At 44.4% G+C, this 26,479-nt stretch overlaps 1 protein-coding gene across 3 annotated transcripts in view; it reads left to right on the forward strand.

Annotated features, from left to right (window-relative positions):
• The window catches only part of LOC149974555 (protein sidekick-2-like), a 461,666-nt gene that overhangs the window by 356,795 nt on the left and 78,392 nt on the right, over window positions 1-26,479 (forward strand). For all 3 annotated transcript variants that reach the window (XM_090212862.1, XM_090212863.1, XM_090212865.1), the window contains exons 3-5: window positions 1,337-1,443; window positions 11,603-11,750; window positions 23,645-23,778. In XM_090212862.1, the coding sequence (XP_090068988.1) occupies window positions 1,337-1,443; window positions 11,603-11,750; window positions 23,645-23,778 (389 nt within the window). The remainder of the gene's footprint in view (window positions 1-1,336; window positions 1,444-11,602; window positions 11,751-23,644; window positions 23,779-26,479) is intronic.

A 26,479-nucleotide genomic window follows, 5' to 3' on the forward strand; every position in this document is an offset into this window, starting at 1 on the left:
TTCACAAAACCCATCGGAGGAGAAGGTCAGAGGGAGGGACCTTTCCCAGCCAATGGATTTTGAGGAGGAAAAATGAGACAAGGAGTATGCAATTGAGAGGAGGGTGTGGGTGGGCTGGTGGCTGCTGGATACATAAGACCTACATTGTTATTGTTGTTGTTGTTGTGCTTGTTGTTGTTTTTGATTCTCTAGGGTCTGCTTCAGTAATACATTCAGGAATAGATGAGGAGGTATATGTAATCCCACAGTGTGTGTGTGTGTGTGTGTGTGTGTGTGTGTGTGTGTGTGTGTGTGTGTGTGTGTGTGTGTGTGTGTGTGTGTGTGTGTCTGTGAGTGCTCCTCTAATCTCTTGGGGGTAATTTCCCTCTGGGAATAGATGAACTTGAGAGTCATTATCATCAGGCTGTATGCAGGCTCAGTTCTCTCTCTCTCTCTCTCTCTCTCTGTCTGTCTGTCTCTCTCTCTCTCTCTCTCTCTCTCTCTCTTTTTTCCCCTTGACTCTCTTTGTTTAATTTTCTCCTCTTTCTGCAATAGCACAGTTGCACCTGATTTGTTGAATGTACATATCTGTGGTTCTGATGTGGGTGTATTGTGTTTCAGTCATGTGGGTGTTTCAGTCATGTGTTTCAGTCATTGTGTTTCAGTCATGTGTGTGTTTCAGTCATGTGGGTGTATTGTGTTTCAGTCATGTGGGTGTATTGTGTTTCAGTCATGTGGGTGTATTGTGTTTCAGTCATGTGGGTGTATTGTGTTTCAGTCATGTGGGTGTATTGTGTTTCAGTCATGTGGGTGTTTCAGTCATGTGTTTCAGTCATTGTGTTTCAGTCATGTGTGTGTTTCAGTCATGTGGGTGTATTGTGTTTCAGTCATGTGGGTGTATTGTGTTTCAGTCATGTGGGTGTATTGTGTTTCAGTCATGTGGGTGTATTGTGTTTCAGTCATGTGGGTGTTTCAGTCATGTGTTTCAGTCATTGTGTTTCAGTCATGTGTGTGTTTCAGTCATGTGGGTGTATTGTGTTTCAGTCATGTGGGTGTTTCAGTCATGTGGGTGTATTGTGTTTCAGTCATGTGGGTGTTTCAGTCATGTGGGTGTATTGTGTTCCCGTCATGTGGGTGTATTGTGTTTCAGTCATGTGGGTGTATTGTGTTTCAGTCATGTGGGTGTATTGTGTTTCAGTCATGTGGGTGTTTCAGTCATGTGGGTGTATAGTGTTTCAGTCATGTGGGTGTATTGTGTTCCCGTCATGTCGGTGTATTGTGTGTGTTCCAACTCTCTGATGAGTGTGTATTGGAGATGTTCCAGATATCTAATGTATGTGTAATGTGCATTTTGCAGGTACCTGATTCCCTCCCTGGACCGTTCCCATGCTGGCTTCTACCGATGTATCGTCAGGAACCGTGTAGGAGCCTTACTACAGAGGAGGACTGAAGTACAGGTGGCATGTAAGTGACTGTGTGTGTGTGTGTGTGTGTGTGTGTGTGTGTGTGTGTGTGTGTGTGTGTGTGTGTGTGTGTGTGTGTGTGTGTGTGTGTGTGTGAGTGGAAACAACTCCGATATTGATTGTAGGTAGTGTGTGACTATCCCCCTGACAGTGTGACTGTATCAAGATAGGTGCCCTTGCTAGGAGCTGTGGGAGAGTGGGCCATCTGCGTCAAGGGGTAAAAGATCTACCTGCATCTCATTTACTGAGCGTTTGTCCCCCCAGACAGCTGTTCCACTCAACTCTCTCATTAGATGGATTATGTTGTGCTGTTGTTTTTAACTTTCCACCATTTTATAATATGACTCCCACTTATTTTATTCCCTTCTTTGTCAACAACATCTGTTAGTCTCAGGGAGTTTTGAACATGTACCCATGAATTCAGATTGAAGTTAAAGTACTCCCCTCCCTAGCACTCGTTCTACTCTCATCACCACTGTGTTATTACACTGCAAGCAGGCAGACTGGTGTGGCGGTCAAGACGGTGTCACGGTGAATGTATTCCCCTTTCGTCTCCCAGTGTGTTGGCCCCTATAGATGGACCCCCCTTCAAGCTAATCAGCAGTCATTCTGTCTGCAACATTTGAATTGTAATTCATATATTTAATATATATGCTATCGCAAACATGTTGATGAAGCCCTTTGGTCACATTAGAATATGATTTATATTTTATTTCAAATAACACATTTCCATGAGTTTATGTTACTGTAGGCTGTATGTAAAAAAATGGTAAAATAATTTTTTTAAATACGCACATTTCAAGTGTTCAATCGATTTTATTCATTGAGTGAACTGTGAAACAGAAAAAAAAATGTGTTGGAATATGGTAACAGCTTTTTTTATAATGATTTTAATAAAAATATATAAATGATCCCAACCACCAAAGAAGCACGGTCAAAAGACGCACAGTCAAATGATGAAAACATCAGCAGCCTAGACATCATTATAAGCGCCAAGTGGCCTTGACAAATAGTGAAACTCAGCACAAAATCAATAATGTCATTATAATGCATATAAGTGTCTATGACAGCAGTCAAAAATAGTCAGTTGGATATCATTTAGCTGGGTAGCCTAGTAGTTAGAGCATTGGGCCAGTAACATTCTGCCCCTGAGCAAGGCAGTTAACCCACTGTTCCCTGGGCGCCAAAGACGTGGATGTTGATTATGGCAGCCCCCCGCACCTGTCTCATTCAGAGGGGTTTAGCTAAATGCGGAAGACACATTTCAGTTGAATGCAATCAGTTGTACAACTGACTGGGTATCCCCTTTTCCCTTATCCCTTGTCCTAACAGTTGACACAATTTTCGCAACTTTCACTTGCTTGACATCCCTTTGTTTGACTGTAGTGTATAATAGTCCAAATCTTTGTCTTTATTGTGTTCCCGTTGTCTTGTTATTCTTCAACAATAATAATATTGCCTTATTTTGCGCAGAGGGAGGGAGCACCCGTCTCACTTTGTTCATGGTGCCGGCCAGACTTGTTTTCTTTGCAAGCAACTTTTTCCAGTCATAGAAGTTAATAAATTGTCCATGGTGACATTTCTCGTCTTGTCGACATAAAGTTCCCCAAGCCTCATCATCACATTCTCCGACACTGGCTCACTTGCTGCCCGATGTGGATCTTTTCCCTGAGATTGAAAGCTGTTCAGCATGTACAATTACACATGCTCTCACTGTACTCCAACTAGGCCAGAGTAGACTGATGAGACTGCTGGGATTCAGTTGACTGATATAGGATACATGCCATTTTAAGATGATAACTAGAATGGATCAATACAATGGAAGGGTCCGCCCTACTCTTCTTTCACAGTTGTTGATTACATCATTTTGCATTGTTCGCTTCCCCTCACTCATCAAGTCACCCATTCTCCCCCATCATACTATGCTTCATTTATTGAATCTCTTGTTACATGTGTGAAATTAGTTTCGTTATAGTTTAGGTTCACTTTCAAGGCAATTATCCGGGGGATTATCAGCTGGGCACTACACTTTCAGCTGTCTGAAGGAGCAGAGCAGGCCCATCTGGAAGGAGGTCCAACAACAGGGGGAAAACGTTTAAGGAAATGACATGCTCTCCTAAAACTGGGTGTAATTCCTGTTCTGTTTGTGATATTAAGATTCTAACACCGACAGTGTGTAATATAGATTTATTTCGTAAAAGTCAAGGTTGGTGGGGGGCATGACTAAAAAGATGAAATCATGAGCCGTCAAAACGACTGCTTTAGTGGTTCAAGTGTTAACACGCCAGGGACATGTGACTGCTTGTGACACAATTTTGCATCTGACTGAACAATGTATCCAATCAGGCATGAGGGTGGAATAGAGGACCAAGCGCTCCCAGGGGTATATTCACTGATGGTGTCACACAAACACACACCCGTATCCCTCCAACTCTCTCTCTCTCTCTCTCTCTCTCTCTCTCTCTCAGCCATTGTCTCTCACACACATGGGGATTTAAACTTAGATTGGCTTACCCCGGCCTCAGTCCATGTTTATGAGTACTTGTCTTGATATTAACATGTCTCATCTGATTGCAAAACCCTCACAGATTGATTCATGTAAAAAATCCAGCAAACTCCTTGCTGATTGACCTAATTCTGACAAATAGCCCCCACAAGTACTTGTCCAGTGGTGTCTTTGCTACTGATCTCAGTGATCACTGTCCTTTTGCATGTATTAGAGATGCCAAACAGACTAACACTGATCCTTGTATAATTATGAAGATAAATGTGGGTTTTTTTCTTCACGATATGTATTACTCTGACTGTTTCTTCATCGGCTACATGCCTGACCCATAATTACCTCATCTCTCTGACAGACAAACATACTCCCTTTAAATGCCTTAGAGTAAAAAACACAACAAATCCCTGGTTCTCTATGGAATGTTCAGATCTTGTTATGTTGAGAAAAAAAGACTTTGTACCTGATTCAAGTGTTACAATTTTTTTTCTATTATTATTGTTATTTGTTATTTGTTTTTGCATTCTGCATTGGGAAGGGCCTGTGAGTAAGCATTTCACTGTTAGTCTCCACCTGTTTTTTTGCGAAGCATGTGACAATTAAAATTTGATTTGATTTGTAGTTTTTCCAAGCAATTGAGAAATAGATCCACTTCAAGAAAGCTAAATTGAGCTCTTTTCTCAGACTCTGCAGGTGATCTGTCTTCATTTGGAAAATAGTTAAAGCACTGAAGTGTGAAAAATCATCTCCTTCCCTGCCTCAGCAAGTTGTGTCAGTTGTGGCATCATTACTGAGTCAAATTTGATAATTGATGCGTTTAATCTCAGCAGGCTTTTTTATTTGAAGGAAATGGTGGCTTATTTGACTCTGGTCAGCCATTCGACCACATGCCCGCCTGCCCCTCTCCCATCCTCTAGTTGGCTCGATGGAAGTTCTGTCAACTTCTAGAACATCATTGTTTTCATTTTAACAACTTTCTTCTTGTGATGTGCTAGACGTCTTGCACAAGATTGATGTAAAACTATTAACTGGGGCTGATTTCTTGCTGCAGCTTTCTGCTCCTCTGGTTGCAGAATCTTTAACACAATATTTTTTACCTAACAGTTATTTTCTGCTACCATATCCCAGGGTCTGGAAGGTGGCCCATATACTCCTCCTTCACAAAGGATGACCTAAATAATTATTGCGCCATTTTCAAACTCTCTTGCCAAGCTAAAAATCTGGAAACCTTGGTAAATACTCAACTTATATCCTTTTAAACCACTCAATGTATTCTAAATGTAGACCAGTCAGGTTCCAGACCAGGTCATAGCACCATCTTCACTTCTTATTTGGTTAAAAATTCTGTTCTTATTTGTTTGGATAAGAAGAAACAATGAGCATCCATTTTTATTGACCTAAAGCATTCGACACTGTGGACCACTTATTACTTATTCAGAGGCTTTCATCAATTGGCCTGCACCAGGCTGCTTTGAATAGTATTTACAGTGCAGAACACAGTGTGTATTTATTGATGGTGTTATATCAGGTTTTCTGGACATAACAAAGGGTGTCCAACACAGATCGATTCTTAGTCCGGTTCTTTTCACTATTTACATTAACAATATTGTTTTATCTCTAAAGAAATATTTACTTTCACCTGTATGCCGATGACACTGTGGTGTATGCTAATGCATACAATCTGCCATTATTGCCCTGCAGAAAGCCTTAGTTGAACTGAAATTGGTACTTAATTCAGGTTAAACCATGTATATCTGTCAGTGGTGGGTGTAGCTGGTGCATGGAAGTCAGGCGCAGGAGAGCAGAGATGAATGGACAAAGCACTTTACTTAGGCAATCATAATACAGAATGCAACCGCGTCACAAAACAAATGCCCACAGAACAAGTGAGGCAGCACAAAGTACAAAGTACCGGCTGCCACAAAGCACGGGTAATAAAGTACCGGCTGCCACAAAGCACGGGTAATAAAGTACCGGCTGCCACAAAGCACGGGTAATAACGTACCGGCTGCCACAAAGCACGGGTAATAAAGTACCGGCTGCCACAAAGCACGGGTAATAAAGTACCGGCTGCCACAAAGCACGGGTAATAAAGTACCGGCTGCCACAAAGCACGGGTAATAACGTACCGGCTGCCACAAAGCACGGGTAATAAAGTACCGGCTGCCACAAAGCACGGGTAATAAAGTACCGGCTGCCACAAAGCACGGGTAATAAAGTACCGGCTGCCACAAAGCACGGGTAATAAAGTACCGGCTGCCACAAAGCACGGGTAATAAAGTACCGGCTGCCACAAAGCACGGGTAATAAAGTACCGGCTGCCACAAAGCACGGGTAATAAAGTACCGGCTGCCACAAAGCACGGGTAATAAAGTACCGGCTGCCACAAAGCACGGGTAATAAAGTACCGGCTGCCACAAAGCACAGGTAATAAAGTACCGGCTGTCACAAAGCACGGGTAATAAAGTACCGGCTGCCACAAAGCACGGGTAATAAAGTACCGGCTGCCACAAAGCACGGGTAATAAAGAAAACCCAGGGGAAACCAGCCGGCAGCGTGCCAACCTTGACAATAAACAATATCCCACACAGACATGGAGGGAACAGAGGGTTAAATACACATGTGAATTAGTAGGAGATGTAAACCAGGTGTGCAGGAAGACAAGACAAAACAAATGGAAAATGAAAGGTGGATCGGCGATGGCTAGAAGACCGGCAACGTCGAACGCCGCCCGAACAAGGAGAGGAACCGACTTCTGGCGGAAGTCGTGACAACATCTTATTTTCCAAATCACGTGAAAATGAATTTGATGATTTATGCGTACGTAGTTTGGATGGTGTCCCCGCGTGTAAATATCTGGCCATCAGGATCGACAAAAAGCTATCTTTCAAAAGGCATGTTGATGAGTTAGTTAAGAAATGAAGAATTCAAATAAGCTTATTCTATAGGAACAGGTCCCATCTTTCGTTAAATAGCAGAAAACAAATCATTCAGACAATATTCATTCCGGTTATCGTCAATATGAATACAGTTGCCACTGTATTGAAGCCATTGTTCCCAGTTTATTATGGCGAATTGCGCTTTATTACGGGCGCTAGGTTCAGTATACATCATTGCATTATCTATCAGAAAGTAAGCTGGCCCTCTTTGAAGTCTCGTAGATCGAAGCATTGCACTCTTTTTGTCTATAAAGCCCCTTGCTTAGACTTCTGCCATACCTTACCTCATTGATAACCTTCAAACGAATAAGTTACCTGGGATTGCCAACCCTGGCGAGCCATCAGTCTCCACCAACTTAGGTGAATCTGCTTTTAGTTGTTTTGTGCCTCTCATGTAGAATAATATCTAAATGTGTAAATGATGTGTATATATACTGAACAAAAATATAAACACAACATGTAAAGTGTTGGTTCCATGTTTCATGAGCTGAAATAAAAGATCCCAGACATGTTCCATATGCACAAAAAGCTTTTTTCTCTCAAATGTTATTTACATCCCTGTTAGTGAGTATTTCTTCTTTGCCAAGAGAATCCATTCACCTGACAGGTATAGCATATCAAGAACTTGATTTAACAGCCTGATCATTACACCTTGTGCTAGGGAAATTAAAAGGCCACTCTAAAATGTGCAGTTTTGTCACACAACACAACGCCACAGATGTCTCAAGTTTTGAGGTAGCCTGCAATTGGCATGATGACTACATGAATGTCCACCAGAGCTGTTGTCAGAGAATTGTATGTTCACTTTTGTACCGTATTTCAACGTTGTTTTAGATCATTTGGCAGTATGTCCAACCGGCCTCACAACCGCAGACCACGTGTAACCACGCCAGCCCAGGACTTCCACATCTGGTTACTTTACATGCAGGATTGTCTGAGACCAGCCACTGAACAGCTGATGAAACTGAGGAGTATTTATGTCTGTAATAAATAATATATCCCTTTTGTTGGGGAAAACTCACTCTGATTGGCTGGGCCTGGCTCCCCTGTGGGTGGACCTGGCTCCCAAGTGGGTGGGCCTATGCCCTCCCAGGCCCACCATGGCTGCACCCATGCTCAGTCATGTGAAATCCATAGATTAGGTCCTAATTTATTTATTTCAATTGACTGATTTCCTGATAGGAACTGTAATTCAGTAAAATCGTTGAAATTGTTGGATGTTGCATTTAGACATTTGTTCTGCATAGTGTAATTATTATTTACTGATGTGTTCTGTATAGATATGTATAGTGTAATTATTATTTATTGATGTGTTCTGTATAGATATGTATAGTGGAATTATTATTTATTGATGTGTTCTGTATAGATATGTATAGTGTAATTATTATTTATTGATGTGTTCTGTATAGATATGTATAGTGTAATTATTATTTATTGATGTGTTCTGTATAGATATGTATAGTGTAATTATTATTTATTGATGTGTTCTGTATAGATACAGTGCCTTGCGAAAGTATTCGGCCCCCTTGAACTTTGCGACCTTTTGCCACATTTCAGGCTTCAAACATAAAGATATAAAACTGTATTTTTTTGTGAAGAATCAACAACAAGTGGGACACAATCATGAAGTGGAACGACATTTATTGGATATTTCAAACTTTTTTAACAAATCAAAAACTGAAAAATTGGGCGTTCTCTCTCTCTCTCTAGATAATGTATATCCTTGTCTCTCTTTACCCCCCCCCCTCTCTCTCTCTCTCTCTCTCTCTAGATAATATATATCCTTTTCTCTCTTTACCCCCCCTCTCTCTCTAGATACTGTATATCCTTCTCTCTCTTTACCCCCCCCCTCTCTCTCTCTCTCTCTCTCTCTCTCTCTCTCTCTCTCTCTCTCTCTCTCTCTCTCTCTCTCTCTGTTTTTTACACACATCTCTTTCTCTATTATCTGCCACCCTCTTTCAGTTTTTCCTCCCTCCTTCTTCCCTCTATCTCTCTTTCCCTCTATCTCTTACCAACCCCCACTCTCTCTCTCTCTCTCTCTCCCTCACCTCCGCCAGCAGCTTGTGATGTGTTGAATGTGAAACAGAGTAGGAAGGAAAGGAATAAAGCTTCATTTTTGTAACAAATCACTTGTTCCTTAAACCTCATTTACATCTACTATTAAATAGTGTGGCATCTGAGCAAGTTGAGGAGACTAAACTGCTGGGTGTCACCCTAGATAACAAGCTGTCATGGTCAAAACATATAGACTCAATGGTTGCTTAAATCGGAAGAAGTCTGTCCATCATAGGGCTTTGCTCTGCCTTCTTGATATCTCAGTCGTACCTGGACTACTGCTCAGCTGTGTGGTCACGTGCCGCAAAGAGGGACATAGGTACATTTCAGTTGGTCCAGTACAAAGCAGCACGTATCGCACTTAGATGTACACAGAGGGAAAGTGTCAGTAATATGCATTTTGATCTTTCCTGGCTCAAAGTTGAGGAGAGATTGACTGCATCACTATTGGTCTTTGTACGAGGTATTGATGTGTTGAAGGTACGGACACTCATCGGTGCAACACATGCATCTCTTCACAGTCTCCAGGTCCAGAACAGAGGCTGGGAAACACAGTATTAAATAGAGCCATGACTACATGGAACTCTCTACCACCCCAGGTAACTCAAGCTAGCAATGAAACCAGATTCAAAAAAGAGATAAAAGAAAACCATACTGCAGAAAGGGAAGTGAAGAGACACAGCCATTTTGTATATCTTGTATTGTAATTTCCAATGTATTATGTAATAGACCTAGATATTGTGTGTATGTACTGATATGTAGGCTATGTGTGATGTTAAATTGATGTAGTTCAGTCCTTGACCAATAATGTTCTGTATTATGTATTATGTCATGTTTCCTGTAGTCCCCAGGAAGAGTAGCTGATGCTTTTGCTGTGGCTAAAAGGGATCCTAATACATACCGATACCAATACACCTGCATCAGAGCGGGAGAGAGAGAGAGGGAGGGGGAGAGCAGGCGAGAGAGAGGGAGGGGGGGAGAGAGAGGGAGAATGAGAGGGGGAGAGAGAGAGGGAGACTGAGAGGGGGAGAGAGCGAGGGAGAATGAGAGGGGGAGAGAGAGTAGGAGAATGAGAGGGGGAGAGATAGAGGGAGAATGAGAGGGAGGGGGAGAGAGAGGGGGAGAGAGAAGGGGAGGGTGAGAGCAGGAGAGAGAGAGAGAGGGGGAGAGAGAGAGAGGGGGAGAGAGAGAATGAGAGGGGGAGAGAGAGAGGGAAGGGGAGAGAGAGGGAGAATGAGAGGGGGAGAGAGAGGGGGAGGGGGAGAGAGAGAGAGGGAGGGGGAGTGCGTGAGAGAGAGAGGGAGAATGAGAGGGGGAGAGAGAGAGAGAATGAGAGGGGGAGAGAGAGAGGGAGGGGGAGAGAGAGAGGGAGAATGAAAGGGGGAGAGAGAGAGAGAATGAGAAGGTGAGAGAGAGAGGGAGGGGGAGAGAGAGAGAGAGAATGAGAGGGGAGGAGAGAGATAATGATAGGGGGAGAGAGAGAGGGAGGGGGAGAGACATAGGGAGAATGAGAGGGGGAAGAGAGAGAGAGGTGGAGAGAGAGAGAATGAGAGGGGGAGAGGGGGGGGTGAGAGGGAGGGGGAGAGAGAGAGGGAGGGTGAGAGCGGGAGAGAGAGGGAGAATGAGAGGGGGAGAGAGAGGGAGGGTGGGAGAGGAGAGGAGAGGAGAGACAGAGAAACAGAGGGAGAGTGGAGGTTAGACCAGACAATTAGGATTGCAGAGACACACCTCTCTGAAAGAGGAACACAGCGAGGAGAAGCATTGCAGATTAGGAACAACGACGACATCAAAGCAAAGTCGAGGGATTTGAAGACTTCACAGATTTCCATTTGGGTCCTAAGCAGTACAGCAGCACAGCAATACCAGATTACAGATTTATTCTCTTTGAAAGAAAAAAGAGATTTGCCACAATTGACCACTGTCATTCTACACATTCAGGAAATCTGTTTGGTTCAAAGTCTAAAGGCTTTTGCATGTATCAAAGATGGTATTATTTCTAAAATGTGTGGTAACTTAATTGACTGTTTGATGTATTATTCACATAGAGAGGTTAGAGAGGATTTATTGGATTTTGAACATCTATCTGGCGGGGAAACTGACAGAAAGTTACCTTTCGAGTCCCCAGCTCTGTGTCTTTAATGGCTTGTAGCACAACTAGGCCTACTTCATCAATGACAGCCACTGCTCAAGCATGTAGTCTCATTGGAACAACCTTGTGGGCACTAAAGAGAAAGTGAAGCTACTATTCTTCAGCAACCCACTCTTATTGAGTCTGAGGTGATAATGGCTGCGTTTACACAGGCAGCCCAAATCTGATCTTTTTTTCGAAAAACGTATTTATTGCCGACACGATGTTTGAATTTGAAAAGGAAACCAAAATTAAAGAAAGTTTGAGAAAGACAGGAAGACTGCATTATTATGTAATATGAATATGACAGTTACATTATATCAGTTCTACAGTTGCCAAAGTACAATTTTTTATAAAAAAAATATTTGATCAACTTATCAGCTGTCTGACCAACTGGTTCAATATAACACCTCAGTTCAAAAAAACAGATAGTGAAAACATTTTCGGAGACAAAAGATCAAGTTTGAGAGAGAATATTCTCCTCAGTAATAACTCAACTGTAATTTGTTTTCTGTTTGTCTCTCCTTTCTTTCTTTAGTCATGGGCAGTTTTGAAGAGGGTGAGCGTGCCCAGTCGGTCTCTCAGGGGGAGGGGGCGGTTGTTCCCGCTCCACGCATCAGGAGCTTTCCCCAGCCGCAGGTCACATGGTTCAGAGACGGACGCAAGATTCCGCCCAGCAGCCGCATGTAAGATGCACGATGATGCTGTCTCTTATGCAGCTCACTCGCTCTGTCTCTCTCTCTGTCTATATATATATATATATATATATATATATATGTACCTCTCTGTTATTGTTGTCACAGACAATGTGTCGTTTTTTCCATCAAGATGTTGTCTATTTGCATAACAATAGATATGTTGTCTATTATGTGTTTGTGTGAATGTGTTGTTCAGTCTATTGTGTTTCATATGTGTGGGCTGCATCTGTGGATTTTATGTATCTATATGCTATGTGGTTGATTGTGCATGTGTTTGAGAGAGAGTTGGAGAGAGGGAGAGAGAGAGAGAGAGAGAGAGAGAGAGAGAGAGAGAGAGAAGGGGAAAGTGAGACAGAGCGTGATAGAGTGCATGTTCTATCTGGTTGTAACTATGTCTCCATCACTTGAAATAGTCTTTGCCTCAGTGAAATGTACTCCCAGGGCCTCGCCTCTACTCTCCCTTTATTCTGCCCTCCAAATGGAGGCGAGGCAGTGAGGGAGACTTGTTTACCAGGTCAAAGAGAGGCCTGGTACTATCAGACTACATTGGGGCCAGACAGGGGCCTCTGAGAGGGGGGACAGGGGGCTCTGTGGCACTCTGAGTGCCTGGCAGAGCCGCTAACAGCCTCAAATAGGATTCTTGTCTTGGTTTCTTGTCTTGGCATTCCCCCTCTTAAAATGGAAAAGGGGTCAAATAGAGAGTTGCTTTTGGAAAGAGGTGCTAGTTTTCTGGCCTGAGTGGGAGACTGGGAGCACTGCTAATTTTCAGTAGAAGGATTGCCTCCATATATATATATATCCACTACAGGACTGTAGGACTAGGAGACAGGCAGCTACAGCCAAGGTGACAGCTTTGCTAATTGAGTTTTGGTTTCTTTTTTGTTTTGGCAGGTTTTTTTTATTTGTCCTTGTCCTTGTGTGTGAGAGGACACTGTGTGTGTGTGTGTGTGTGTGTGTGTGTGTGTGTGTGTGTGTGTGTGTGTGTGTGTGTGTGTGCGTGTGCGTGCGTGTGTGTGTGTGTGTGTGTGAGGGGGCACAGCATGTATGTGTGATAAAGGTGACCCACCCCTCCCTCATCATGTGTCTGTGTATTCATCAGGGAGGTGACCTTCCCTTAGGTTAGACTGCGGCTTCCTTATCTGATACTCATCATCAGTAATCATCACCCGTCCCTGAATGACAATGAGACAAGGAGAGAGAGGATGAAGGAAGGAGAGAGAGAGAATAGAAGAGAATTGATTTGAGGAAAGTTGGAAAAGGGTGGGGAAAGAGGTAGAGGAAGAGGTAAAGACCACCTGACTAATGAGTCTGGTGTGTCTCCTTCCTGCTGTGGGGTGGGTAAAGAGGTCGGAACCTCATTGTATACAAAACATGATGTTGCAAAAGACTAATCAAAACACTACATTGAACTCTTTCACTTTTCATATGTTTCCCATCGGAAAGTTAGCCTGGCTGGCGCACGACCCACGTGACTCTGAGCTGGTGTCAGACTATCTGAAAGAAGCTCATTCTCATAACTTTCTCTCTCAAACACACATTCTCTCTCTCCCCCTCTCACTCTCTCTCGCCAGGCACAGGGCCACCCACCGTGTGTCCTTCTATACACCCTTGTCCTTGCCTCCCGCTCTCTAGATCCTAACTTTCAAATTCCACACAAACGAGCTGTCAAGGTTAATATGTGCAAATAAGCACTGGCGATAACATGGTGGTCTTTTTTTAAAACAATTATTTAATTGAATTTGAATAGCGCCACAGGCATCCACTCTGTAGTGGCTTTAAAGCCTTAGTAGAAAGAGAGAGGAGGGAGAGAGGGAAAGGGAGAGAGAAGGGTGGCAGGGGGCCTAGTGTTTTAGAGCATTAGGCCAGTAACTGAAAGGTTGCAAGATCGAATCCCAGAGCTGACAAGGTAAAAATCTGTCGTTCTGCCCCTGAACAAGGCAGTTAACCCACTGTTCCTAGACTGTCATTGTAAACAATAATTTGTTCTTAACTGAATTGCCTAGTTAAATAAAAGAAAATAGAGAGAGAGTGTGTAACGGTTTTCTTCCGTTGAAGGAGAGGAGGACCAAAATGCAGTGTGGTTAGTGTTCAACATGTTTAATATAGATGATAAACGAGAACACTTACAAAAATACAAAACAACAAATGTGAAAACCGAAACAGTCCTATCTGGTGCAATGACACAAAGACAGGAAACAATCACCCACAAAATACCCAAAGAACATGGCTGCCTAAATATGGTTCCCAATCAGAGACAACGATAAGCACCTGCCTCTAATTGAGAACCAATCTTTGGCAACCATAGACACCTAGACTAGAAAACACCCCATAAACATACAAAACCCCTAGACCAGTCAAAACACATAAATCACCCATATCACACCCTGACCTAACCAAAATAATAAAGAAAACAAAGATAACTAAGGCCAGGGCGTGACTGCTTGTTGTCACCAATAGCCTGTGCAGCCTGTCCTCTCACTGCAGCAGAGAACTTATATACTCATTACTGGTCTGTATAAAGTTCACTCTAGCCTCTGGGGCGCAGGTGTGTTTGGAGAGAGAGGAGAGCAACAGCCACCACGGGAGAGACAGGCACAGAGAATCTAAATGAGGGCATTGATTTTTGTTGTTCCTCACAATGAAATCGGGCAGGGGACTGTGGATCGGTCTGCTTCCGTCTTTTAGCACGTTAGTCACGTGCGATATCTCGGACAGCACCGGCCCGATTTGGACTCAACTTGGTTGAATGATGTGTCTTGCTCTAGAAAACCGGCATTTTCAAAATTACACTGATTGGCCCAAGACGGGAGCTATAGTAATTAACTGAAATTTGTGAGTCACACCAGAGAGGAAGAGGTAAAGCTAGAGGGATAACTGGGCCCGAAATGGAGGTCAATGAGAGAGTGTTGAATTTGGTTAACAAAAACTGTAATGGCTTATTTGCTACGTGTGGCTTATTTGATCGAATATAAGTTTTTTAGTGCATAGGTTATTATTAGTGTACTGATATAAGTAGGACACGTGACGTCCCGGCAACTTTGAGAAAAAAAAAAAACTTTATATCAGAGTTGTTCACACGCGTATCTGCCCTCTCATTGGCTAGAATGGTCCCACCTGATCTTGTCTCCTCCCGACTGCCTTCTAGCCTGGGTACCAGTCTCTTTAGCAAATAATCCTTGCCACTCCTTGTTATTGCCAGAGTCTTTGGCACATGACATGGACTACAAAGAGTGGATAAGCTAAAGAGACTGGTACCCAGACTGCCTTCCATTTTAGAAGACGTTTATTTTCATTGTTACAGCGGCCACTTGAGAATCTGGTCAATATAATGGATAATCTGTGGTCACACATGATAACTGAAATGTGTTAGTCACACACGATATCTCAATTGGCCCAAGGGGGGCTCTGCATTATTTGTGGGGGACAACATGTTTCTCTCTCCCATTCTCTCAGGTTCTCTCTCTCAAATTCAAAATTGTAAAAAGGCTTTATTCAAGTCTCTCTCTCTCTCCATCCCTCTCTCTCTCCATCCCTCTCTCTCTCACGTCATCTAGTTGAGGTGTCATACATGTCATTTGCAGCATCTCTTCTCACCACCTGTCTCTATCTTTCCTCTCCTCTCTCCTCTACCACTATAGAAAGGAATATTTCCAGAATAACAAAGCAATATAACATCTTGTAAAATTGAACACAATTGACCCTGGGTGTGGTATGACTCCTTCTCCTTTACGTTCTGCTTTGGCACAATTGATGCTGTTCAGAGATGACTTTCATCACACTGTAGTCATCCAGGTAGCCAGGCAGGTCCCCCCATAGCAGGGTGGATGGGAGGGGAGTCGGTGAGGGCTTTGGATTCCAAGGACATGAAGGCGGGTTTAGTTATGTGTGAAAGTGTAGCCTTGGAGAAAGATTCTGAGTGTAACTTAGTTAAGTTTTTCTCAACTTTCAAAGGCACATTGGACTGGTCTCCCTGGAACGAACAGGGAAATGAACATACAGTATCTATCACTATGGATATGTAAAGTAAACAAGATCCATGGCAGCTCAGAGAATTCCCCCATTTCGGCTCCCCTGCCTCCAGTTTCCCTTGACAGAGGCAATGTCTCATAGTGGGCCTGCGACTGTTATCTCTCTGCCGCCCGCGCAGCCTATGCAGCTGTTCTTTCTGGCATCCACCTAGTCTGCTCTGTCCTCTGACTGTTAGCGTCCTTGTCGCAGAGAAAGGGTTCTATGTACTCTTCATAGTGATCCTGTTTAGCTTCAACAACAGAAATATGGCCCTTAACTGAAAAGAGCAGTCATCTGTTCAAAAATGTAAAACCCAAACTGCCTTCTTTGTCTCCAATCTGCTTCTCTATATTTGATTGATCACCACTGTCCTGAACAGGTTTAGTGTCTCGAATTCCGGCCGATCTGCTCTGCACTAGTTGGTTTTAGACTGGCTGTGTCCCGGCCGTGCTCATTGGAATGCAGTGTGCCAGGGCTGGGTGAGGCCGAGGGGAGAAAAAGTACTTATTTAGCTCTAATAGCAATTACTCTTCTCTCATTGAATGAGATGCAATTGAAAGGGCCTTTTCCATTTGGGGGCTGTGATTTGTTGTGTTATTCCCGAGACTTAATGTGCTGTATAATCAGAGCCTCCTTCAGTAAACACATTTACCCGGAATTGCACCGCACCGTTTGCCAGATTGGAAGGTGAGTCGGGCGCGAGGAGGAGTAGACTAGTCAGGCACGAGGAGGAGTAAAGGAGTCAGGCGCAAGGAGGAGTAGAGGAGTCAGGCACGAGGAGGAGTAGAGGAGTCAGGCACGAGGAGGAGTAGAGGAGACAGGCGCGAGGAGGAGTAGAGGAGTCAGGCACGAGGATGAGTAGAGGAGTCAGGCGCGAGGAGGAGTAGAGGAGTCAGGCACGAGGAGGAGTAGAGGAGTCAGGCGCAAGGAGGAGTAGAGGAGTCAGGCACGAGGAGGAGTAGAGGAGTCAGGCGCGAGGAGGAGTAGAGGAGTCAAGCGGGCCCTGGCATGCATTTTCTTTCTTAGTCAACCATTTCTCTCTATCTCTCTTTTTTCATCCGGAAACGTCTCTCTTGTCTCTCAAGACGTTGAGTCATGGATTTATCTCTGAGTGCTACAGCCCTACAACCTTGTAGCCATGACAGTTAACAACCTAACATAACGTGGCCTACCTGGGAAATCACAGAGAGGAGAAGACTGGGGATGAGGAGGAATATTGATGCTTTGCTGACACCCGCTGTGCAATTACCAGTGTAATCTGCTGCTTAGAGAGAGTGGTCAATTAATAGGTCTGCCTGAGACATCCACCTCCTGTCAGTATAATATGGATTCTCCATTACTCACTGTGGTGTGTGTGTGTGTGTGTGTGTGTGTGTGTGTGTGTGTGTGTGTGTGTGTGTGTGTGTGTGTGTGTGTGTGTGTGTGTGTGTGTGTGTGTGTGTGTGTGTGTGTGTGTGTGTGTGTGTGTGTGTGTGTGTGTGTGTTTGTGTGTGTGTTTGTGTGTGTGTAGGATTAGTCCTGGTTGACCTGGCTGGACTCACTCACTGGCCAATAGAAATGCTCAAGGGGAAACAGGTCCTAGCAGAGTATTGTAGGTGTGAAGAGGCTGCTAATGATCGGGATGCTGCTGAAATCTCAGATGTTCACCAAACTCTGAGGTGGGATGTCACATTCTCAAGGATGTAGAGGAATCTGACTGATCTGACCACCATGCTGTGTCCAACTCTCAGGCAGTACATCAAGAGATGTGACAATTGATGTATATCTATTACTATGAATCCTCAATACCATAGTTGTGAAAATAACTTGGTTAAGGGGTAGCAGTAGGGAGTGAGAAGTCAAGCGGCCAGCTACAAATCATGAGAGCACACTCCCACTGAGACAAGCAAGTGGCTGTTTTCATGAGCAACAGCCTCCCTCCTCTCCTCCTCTCTATCTCCTCCCTCCATCCACCCTGAAGCTGTAGCTTTTCATTAGAACAATGTGTTGTGGAGCGGTGGAAGGCAGGGTGTCGGCTCTGGCCCAGGCCTGCCGCTTTATCCCCCCTGACCCCTCACCCCTCATTCTCTTTGGGGAATCTGGCAGAGGCTGGCCCCGGTAACAGCTATTTGTCTGTAAGTAATGGAGGTCTGAGGTGGGTGTCGGGGGGGGGGGGGGGGGGACACACACACTACCATGACATTACACTCTTCCATTGTGTGTGGCTCCGAGTAGTCTGGACACTGTCACACTATGTCCACTATGTTTTACACAAACACACACACACGCAAGACTACACACATGTGCAAGCACACACGCATGTTGATGGGAGCTGTACATAATCATTATCAGTGTTAGCTGTCAATCACTTTCCTCCCCCATGGCATCAAATACATAAATAAACCCTAGATGGGAAATAATTACAAACAGAGATACATGACACCTCCAGGCCCCAGCACAGCACAGTCTCTTGCTATAAGTGGCCAACATGTATCAGAGATGCTGCCTGCTGTCCAGCCTTCTGCATTGCAGACTCCCGGCAGACTCCGTAGTGAATGGGAGCTGTTACAGTGGAATACCAATGCAAATGTGGGTTGAATCAAAGAAAAGAGAGAGAGAGAGAGAGAGAGGGAGAGAGAGACAGAGAGAGAGAGAGACAGAGAGAGAGAGAGAGAGAGAGAGAGAGAGAGAGAGAGAGAGAGGGAGAGAGATAAGTATACCCATAGACATATGGACACACACAAACACACATACGCACATACACATACACGCTCACACAAACACAAACACATGCTTTCTCTCTCTCTCTTTCGTTCTCTCTCTCTCTAACCATCTCTCTCACTCCTACAAAACACACACTCCGACATAACTGATTTGTCCTAATTTCCCAGCTCCCTGTCTTGATAAATCCCATGCAGCAGCCGCATCATCACATTGCTAAACCATCATTACCACCGAGCTCCTGACAGCTCACAACACAGCTAACAGAGAGAGAGAAAGGGAGAGAGCGAGAGAGACAGAGAGAGACAGAGAGAGAGACAGAGAGAGACAGAGAGAGAGAGAGAGAGAAAGGGAGAGAGCGAGAGAGCCAGAGAGAGACAGAGAGAGAGACAGAGAGAGACAGAGAGAGAGACAGAGAGAGACAGAGAGAGAGACAGAGAGAGACAGAGAGAGAGCGAGAGAGAGACAGAGAGAGACAGAGAGAGAGACAGAGAGAGACAGAGAGAGAGAGCGAGAGAGACAGAGAGAGAGACAGAGAGAGACAGAGAGAGAGCGAGAGGGGGTAAGAAAGGATAGAAATACTTCTTCATACTTGACTAAATCACCGTGAAGAAGCAGCTATAGAACAGCCCTTAGATTCCTCCACTCTTGCTCTCTCTTTCCTTCGGCCTGTATCTTGATGTAGACATGGCAGATGATTCCTTCTACTGCTTTCACAGGTCTGCATCCCAAATTGCACCCTATTCCTTACATAGTGCATTACTTTTGACCAGAACCCTGTGGATCCTGGTCATAAGTGGTGCACTATGTAGGGAATAAGGTGTAATTTGGGATGGGCTCATGTTGAAGGTTAAAGAGAGAACAAGCAGCAGGGGAGACACGTGTGTGTGTGTGTGTGTGTGTGTGTGTGTGTGTGTGTGTGTGTGTGTGTGTGTGTGTGTGTGTGTGTGTGTGTGTGTGTGTGTCAATAAGGCACCTCTGAGGTTTATGATATAGGGCCAATATACTACAGCATTACGTTGTGCGTAAGAACAGCTCTTAGCCGTGGTATATTGACCGTATACCACACCCACTCGGGCCTTATTGCTTAAGTGTATGTAGTATTCAGGTACACAATGAAGATGATTGGCTGCATTACATAGTAATGCCTGTTTAATACAGTGAATATCTACTCACTATACTCACTATATTCATCCGTAGACAGTTACTTATCTTACAAGCTACAGGCATCGTTACACACTGTCCCCGTTTTGGAAAGGTCCCAGGAATCACCTGGGATTCGTTTAACGCTCCGGACAGTTCCACTCCATCCACTTCCCTATGGGAATCCATAATTCATCGGCAAGGTGACGGTCTGGGATGTGTCTCCACAGCGATGAGGACAGTAGTGTTAAATATTAACCATGGATTTATTCAGGCCTACGAGACGCTTTGGAACGACTGACTTTTTCCAATGGAGATGCTCTGGGAATCACAAGTGTCTCTCGCTTGGAGATATTTTAAAATCAATCAGTCAAGCGGTTGGAACTTGTATGTCATGAAGAGAACCCAAAGAACAGGTATACAGCACCAATAACACCCTGCTCCTCCATCACCGCCATCTCTCTCCTCTACTGGGGGCCATTGTGTTGTTTTCCAGCAGTGGAGTGGAGAGATCATGTTGGAGAGATGTGTTTTTATAAGGGGTTCAGCTCAGGTAAACATACACACACACACACACATATGCACACACACGCACAGCAGCAGTGTATCAGTCGGTTGGTCTCCCATTGTGTCTGCTGACCATTGTTGGTTTTTCTGTTCTTGTTGTTCAGCTGTGTTCTTGTTAGTGACCCTGGCCTGACTGCTCGTTATACAGTAGAATATCAGTCTAGCAGGAGCAGGGCTCTTTAGCCATCCTACTTATAGAATGGTCGTTCTTGAAATGCAGTTACTTTTGAGCATGGTATTTTGGAATAAATGTACTTACATTTTCTGGATGTTTAATTTCTATCTGTTTGGTTTCATTTTCTGATTCTAAATCAACTAATATACTGTAGCAGCATAATGACTTGAAATATACATGTTTTACCATAATGATGACATTGTACCAGCAGTAGGAGAAAAGAAACACGAATGCCGGTATCACCAATTACAAATCTAAGGTCATTCATTCTTTACCAATTGTTTGCTAATCTGATTATTTCTCTGCATTTAAATTGAGTAACGCCAATGGCACTTTGTATTTTCACACACCAAATTATCGATGGAATCTTCAAATTTATGGCATATTAAAAAGGTGTGATTAGCTGTTTGTTTTCTTTAATATAGGCCCCTCCCCCGATAACAGTTTGCCACTGGAGGGAATAATCAAGGTAAAAAATAAAAATAAAAAAAATTTTAAAAAATAAAATAAAAAAAAAATACAGATTTGAATAGCCTTATTTGTTTTTGTTGATCTTTACAATGGATTAAATACTTTTGTTTACTTTCTAGCATTCAAAATCATAGATAGATATCTCTAAATCTCCAAAACATGTCACTTGAACTCTACTCATCACTACTGGGACAAGCCAATTTGCTTACTCTAAGTACTTTAAACAATGCATCGTTTTGCAGTGTTAAGGATTTGCATTATATTTGGTCACTGTTATACACAGTTCAATATAAACAAAAACATGTATGATGTGTAACTACTTGTCATTTTAAAGTGTTTTTCGTGATTGCAAAGGTGAGGGATGCAAATGCCACCGGAATTCAAGAACCACCCAGAACCCTAATGGCTGATAAACAGGACTTTTCACATAGATGGCATCTAAACTCAGCGTACGTGTGAGGGGAGAGTGGGGGTGTGAAGGGGTTCATGGTGTGTGTGCGTGTGTGTCTGTATGTGTCTGTGATTAGAGGAGGAGGGACGTATCGGCAGGCGAACCGCAGCACCCTCGCTGTGCTATAACTGCGTCAGGGTCTGCTGGTACATAGGGGCGTGCATACACCCCAGGAAGCCAAACCAAGCACCTCTCCACTCCGAATAGAACATAAGCAAAGCACACCATCCGTGACACACAGCCGAGCCACTTATTTACAACCCACCATTAATCACAACAACCTCTTACCACTGCTGCTGGTTGCCAAGTGCATACTCGTTAAGTCTCCCAGACTTCCAGTTGATTCCAATACCACGGCCTTGTTCATTCAGGACGGTTCAGTACTGAGCATTGCACCTAGAAATGTTGTCTCCGGTATGCATGTGAAGATAAACTAAAGGGGCACATACACTACATGACCAAAAGTATGTGGACACCTGCTTGTTGAACATCTCTTTCCAAAATCATGGGCATTAATATGGAGTTGTTTCCCCCTTTGCTGCTATAACAGCCTTCTCTCTTCTGGGAAGGCTTTCCACTAGATGTTGTAACATTGCTGCGGGGACTTGCTTCCACTCAGCCACTCGGGCTTGCAGTCAGCGTTTCAATTCATCCCAAAGGTGTTTGATGGGGTTGAGGTCAGGGCTCTGTGCAGACCAGTCAAGTTCTTCCACACCGATCTCGACAAACGATTTCTGTATGGACCTCGCTTTGTGTACGGGGGCATTGTCATAATGAAACAGAAAAGGGCCTTTCCCAAACTGTTGCCACAAAGTTGGAAGCACAGAATCATCTAGAATGTCATTGTATGCTGTAGCGTTAAGATTTCCCTTCACTGGAACTAAGGGACCTAGCCCGAACCATGAAAAATAGCCCCATTATTCCTCATACACCAAACTTTACAGTTGGCACATGCATTGGGGCAGGTAGTGTTCTTCTGGCATCCGCCAAACTCAGATTCGTCCATCGGGCTACCAGATGGTTAAGCGCAATTCATCACTTCAGAGAACGTGTTTCCCCTGCTCCAGAGGCCACAATTCATCACTTCAGAGAACGTGTTTCCCCTGCTCCAGAGGCCACAATTCATCACTTCAGAGAACGTGTTTCCCCTGCTCCAGAGGCCACGAGTTTAACACCACTCCAGCCGACGCTTGACATGGCGCATGGTGCGCAGTTATTGAGGACAGACGATTTTTATGCACTATGCGCGGGCCCGTTCTGTGAGCTTGTGTGGCCTACCACTTCGTGGCTGAGCCGTTGTTGCTCCTATAAGTTTCCACTTCACAATAACAGCACTTACTGTTGACCGGGGAAGCTGTAGCAGGACAGAACTGTGACTTCTTGGAAAGGCGGCATCCTACGACGGTGCCACGTTGAAAGTCACTGAGCTCTTCAGTAAGACTATTCTACTGCCTATGTTTGTCTATGGAGATTGCATGGCCGTGTGCTCAATTTTATACTGTACACCTGTCAGCAACGGGTGTACCTGAAATAGCCGAATCCACTAATTTTACAGGTGTCCACATACTTTTGCATAAATAGTGAATGTGCTTGTATTTAACTTTACTTGTGCATGCACTGCATTTGTTAATAGCTATCCAACATTTCCTTTCTGTTGCACTGATTGTATAGTAGGATATGTGTGTACTGTATGATCCTCAGAGTGTTGGTGGTGGTTTGTATTCCTCCAGGGGCGAGGTGCATTCACATTAGTATGCTGTCTCTTGGAGGAGAGAGAGAGAGAAACGGAGGGAGAGGGAGGGTGAGGGGGTAGGTGGCAACGTGTCGAAACATTCAATCCAGATCCAAATTGGTGAACAGGTGCTGATAATAAGCAAACATTGATTGTAAACAAAGGTAGGGCTATAATTGGTAGACTGCAGGGAGAGGAGCTCTAGGTCTCAGTCCACTGGTCAGCACAGCACAGCACAGGGTGGGAGGGGCAGGAGCAGGGGAGGAGCTAGTACAAACAACAGGGATACAACAGGGAAACTAGGATCTTATTCAGTTCTATACCCGGAGGACATTTGTTCCTGGGGAAGAAAGTGTGTGTGTGTGTGTGTTTGTGTTTGTGTTTGTGTTTGTGTGTGTGTGTGTGTATATGTGTGTGTGTGTGTGTGTGTGTGTGTGTGTGTGTGTGTGTGTGTGTGTGTGTGTGTGTGGTATGCAAGACTGTGTGTCCAAGAGAAATAAGTCAAATAGGATCTCAATAATGCAGGTTGTGCTGGGCTGGAGCAAAACCCTGCACACAGATAGCCTACAGAGGTATTTTTCTGTGTGGTGTTCTTGGCAGTGTAGTGACCGAACATGTCTCTCTGTGTTCCTCAGAGCCATTACCCTGGACAACACTCTGGTCATCCTGTCCACGGTGGCCCCTGATGCTGGACGCTACTATGTACAGGCGGTCAACGACAAGAACGGGGAAAACAAGACCAGCCAACCCATCACCCTGTCTGTTGACAGTGAGTAGCAGTGAAGCCATATGGAGAGATATGCACACATGAATGAAGGCTTGCACATACACACATGGACCACACGCACACACATATAGACACACGTAGACACACGTAGACACACACAAGGATGCATGCCCACACACACATGCATACACACACACACACACACTGCAGCAGGCAGATAGAGTTGATTGTACTGTATAAGACAAGCGAAGGAAGCAGCTGCTCTCTGGTGAAGAGTTGATTATATGACACCCACACACACACACACTTCCAGACACAGACACTATGGCCAGCAGCAGCATAGCAGATTCCACATTGAGAGAGAATCAAGCGCAGGCTGGTGCAGTTCAAGGTATTAGACTTGATTATAGAGGAAGCAGACATGGCCTATGGCACAGTGCAGGGGGACAGTTGATTAGAACATAACTCAGACCCAGACAGTAGATCTCAGAGGAGTACCGGGACCAGAACAGACAGACAGACAGAACAGAATAGACAGAACAGAGCAGAACAGAACATAGCAGATAGAGCAGACATACAGACAGAACAGAGCAGACAGAACAGACAGAGCAGAGCAGACAGAACAGAATAGACAGAACAGAGCAGAACAGAACAGAGCAGATAGAGCAGACATACAGACAGAACAGAGCAGACAGAACAGAACAGAGCAGACAGAACAGACAGAGCAGAGCAGACAGATGAGCAGACAGAACAGAGCAGACAGAGAAGACAGAGCAGACAGAACTGAGCAGACAGAGCAGACCGAACAGAGCAAGCAGAACAGAGCAGAACAGAGCAGACAGAGAAGACAGAACAGAGCAGACCGAACAGAGCAGACAGAACAGAGAAGACAGAACATAGCAGACAGAACAGAGCAGACAGAACAGAGCAGACATAACAGAGCAGACCGAACAGACAGAATAGAGCAGACAGAACAGAGCAGACAGAACAGAGCAGACAGAGAAGACAGAGCAGACAGAACTGAGCAGACAGAGCAGACAGAGAAGAGCAGACAGAACAGACAGAACAGAGCTGACCGAACAGAGCAGACCAAACAGAGCAGACCGAACAGAGCAGACTGAACAGAGCAGACAGATCAGAGCAGACAGAACAGACAGAACAGAGCAGACAGATCAGAGACGACAGAGAAGACAGAACTGAGCAGACAGAGAAGACAGAACAGACAGAACAGAGCAGACAGAGAAGACAAAACAGAGCAGACAGAACAGAGCAGACAGAACATAGCAGATAGAGAAGACAGAGCAGACAGAACACACAGAACACACAGAACATAGCAGACAGAGCAGAGCAGACAGAGAGGACAGAACAGAGCAGACAGAACAGAGCAGACAGATAAGACAGAACAGAGCAGACAGAGAAGACAGAACAGAGCAGACAGAACAGAGCAGACAGATAAGACAGAACAGAGCAGACAGAGAAGACAGAGCAGAGCAGACAGAGGAGGCAGAGCAGACAGAACAGAACAGAGCAGGCAGAACAGAGCAGGCAGAACAGAGCAGGCAGAACAGAGCAGACAGAGAAGACAGAACAGAGCAGAGAAAATATAATAGAGCAGACAGAACAGAGCAGACAGAACAGAACAAAGCAGACATAATAGAGCAGACAGAAAATAGCAGACATGCAGACAGACACGAGCAGACAGAACAGAGCAGATATAACAGAGCAGACAGATCAGAATAGAGCAGATATAATAGAGCAGACAGATAAACAGCAGACAGACCAGAGGAGAAGTGATAGAACAGAGCAGACAGAACAGAACAGAGCAGACAGAACAGAGCAGAAATAATAGAGCAGACAGAAAAGAGCAGACATGCAGACAGAACAGAGCAGACAGACCAGAGCAGATAGACCAGAGCAGACAGTATAGAACAGAGCAGAAATAATAGAGCAGACAGAAAAGAGCAGACAGGCAGACAGAGCAGAGCAGACGGAACAGAACAGACAAAATAGAACAGAGCAGACAGAATAGAGCAAACAGAACAGAGCAGGCAGACAGACAGACATTATAGTAGAGGGTGAGAAAGTGGGGGTGCCAGAGAGAGAGACACACACTGCCCCTGTGAAGGACACACAGCCCTTGCCAGATTGTGTGTGTGTGTGTGTGTGTGCGTGCTTTCTCTTGGTCCCTGCAGGGATGTCCCTCACACAGCATTATTCCCCTGGGGTCCACCAACACTCAACTGATCCTAGATTGGTGTTGGAAGGACGGAGAGAGGGAGGTGTACAGGGGAAGATTATTCTGTCAGTAAAACACACACATAGACAGACACACTTAGAGCTGTTGCGGTGACCATATTACCGCCACACTAGCAGTCATGCTCTTTCTAAGGTGAAGATTAGTTCAAAACCTCCATATGCATATTAGCGCTAATGCATAGGCATAGGAGCCCAAGCCCGAAAAAAAAAAAACTGAATTAAAAGTATGGTTGTGCCATTATACAATACACAGCCTACCGCATATTGCGCATTGTAGAAGAAATATAAAACAAACGTGATTTAAGATGTCTTTGGTACATACAGTGCCTTGCGAAAGTATTCGGCCCCCTTGAACTTTGCAACCTTTTGCCACATTTCAGGCTTCAAACATAAAGATATAAAACTGTATTTTTTTTGTGAAGAATCAAAAACAAGTGGGACACAATCATGAAGTGGAACGACATTTATTGGATATTTCAAACTTTTT

Source organism: Oncorhynchus mykiss, chromosome 20, assembly GCF_057628025.1.
Source record: "Oncorhynchus mykiss isolate SJ-2025 chromosome 20, ASM5762802v1, whole genome shotgun sequence".
Classification (NCBI taxonomy): Eukaryota; Metazoa; Chordata; class Actinopteri; order Salmoniformes; family Salmonidae; genus Oncorhynchus; species Oncorhynchus mykiss.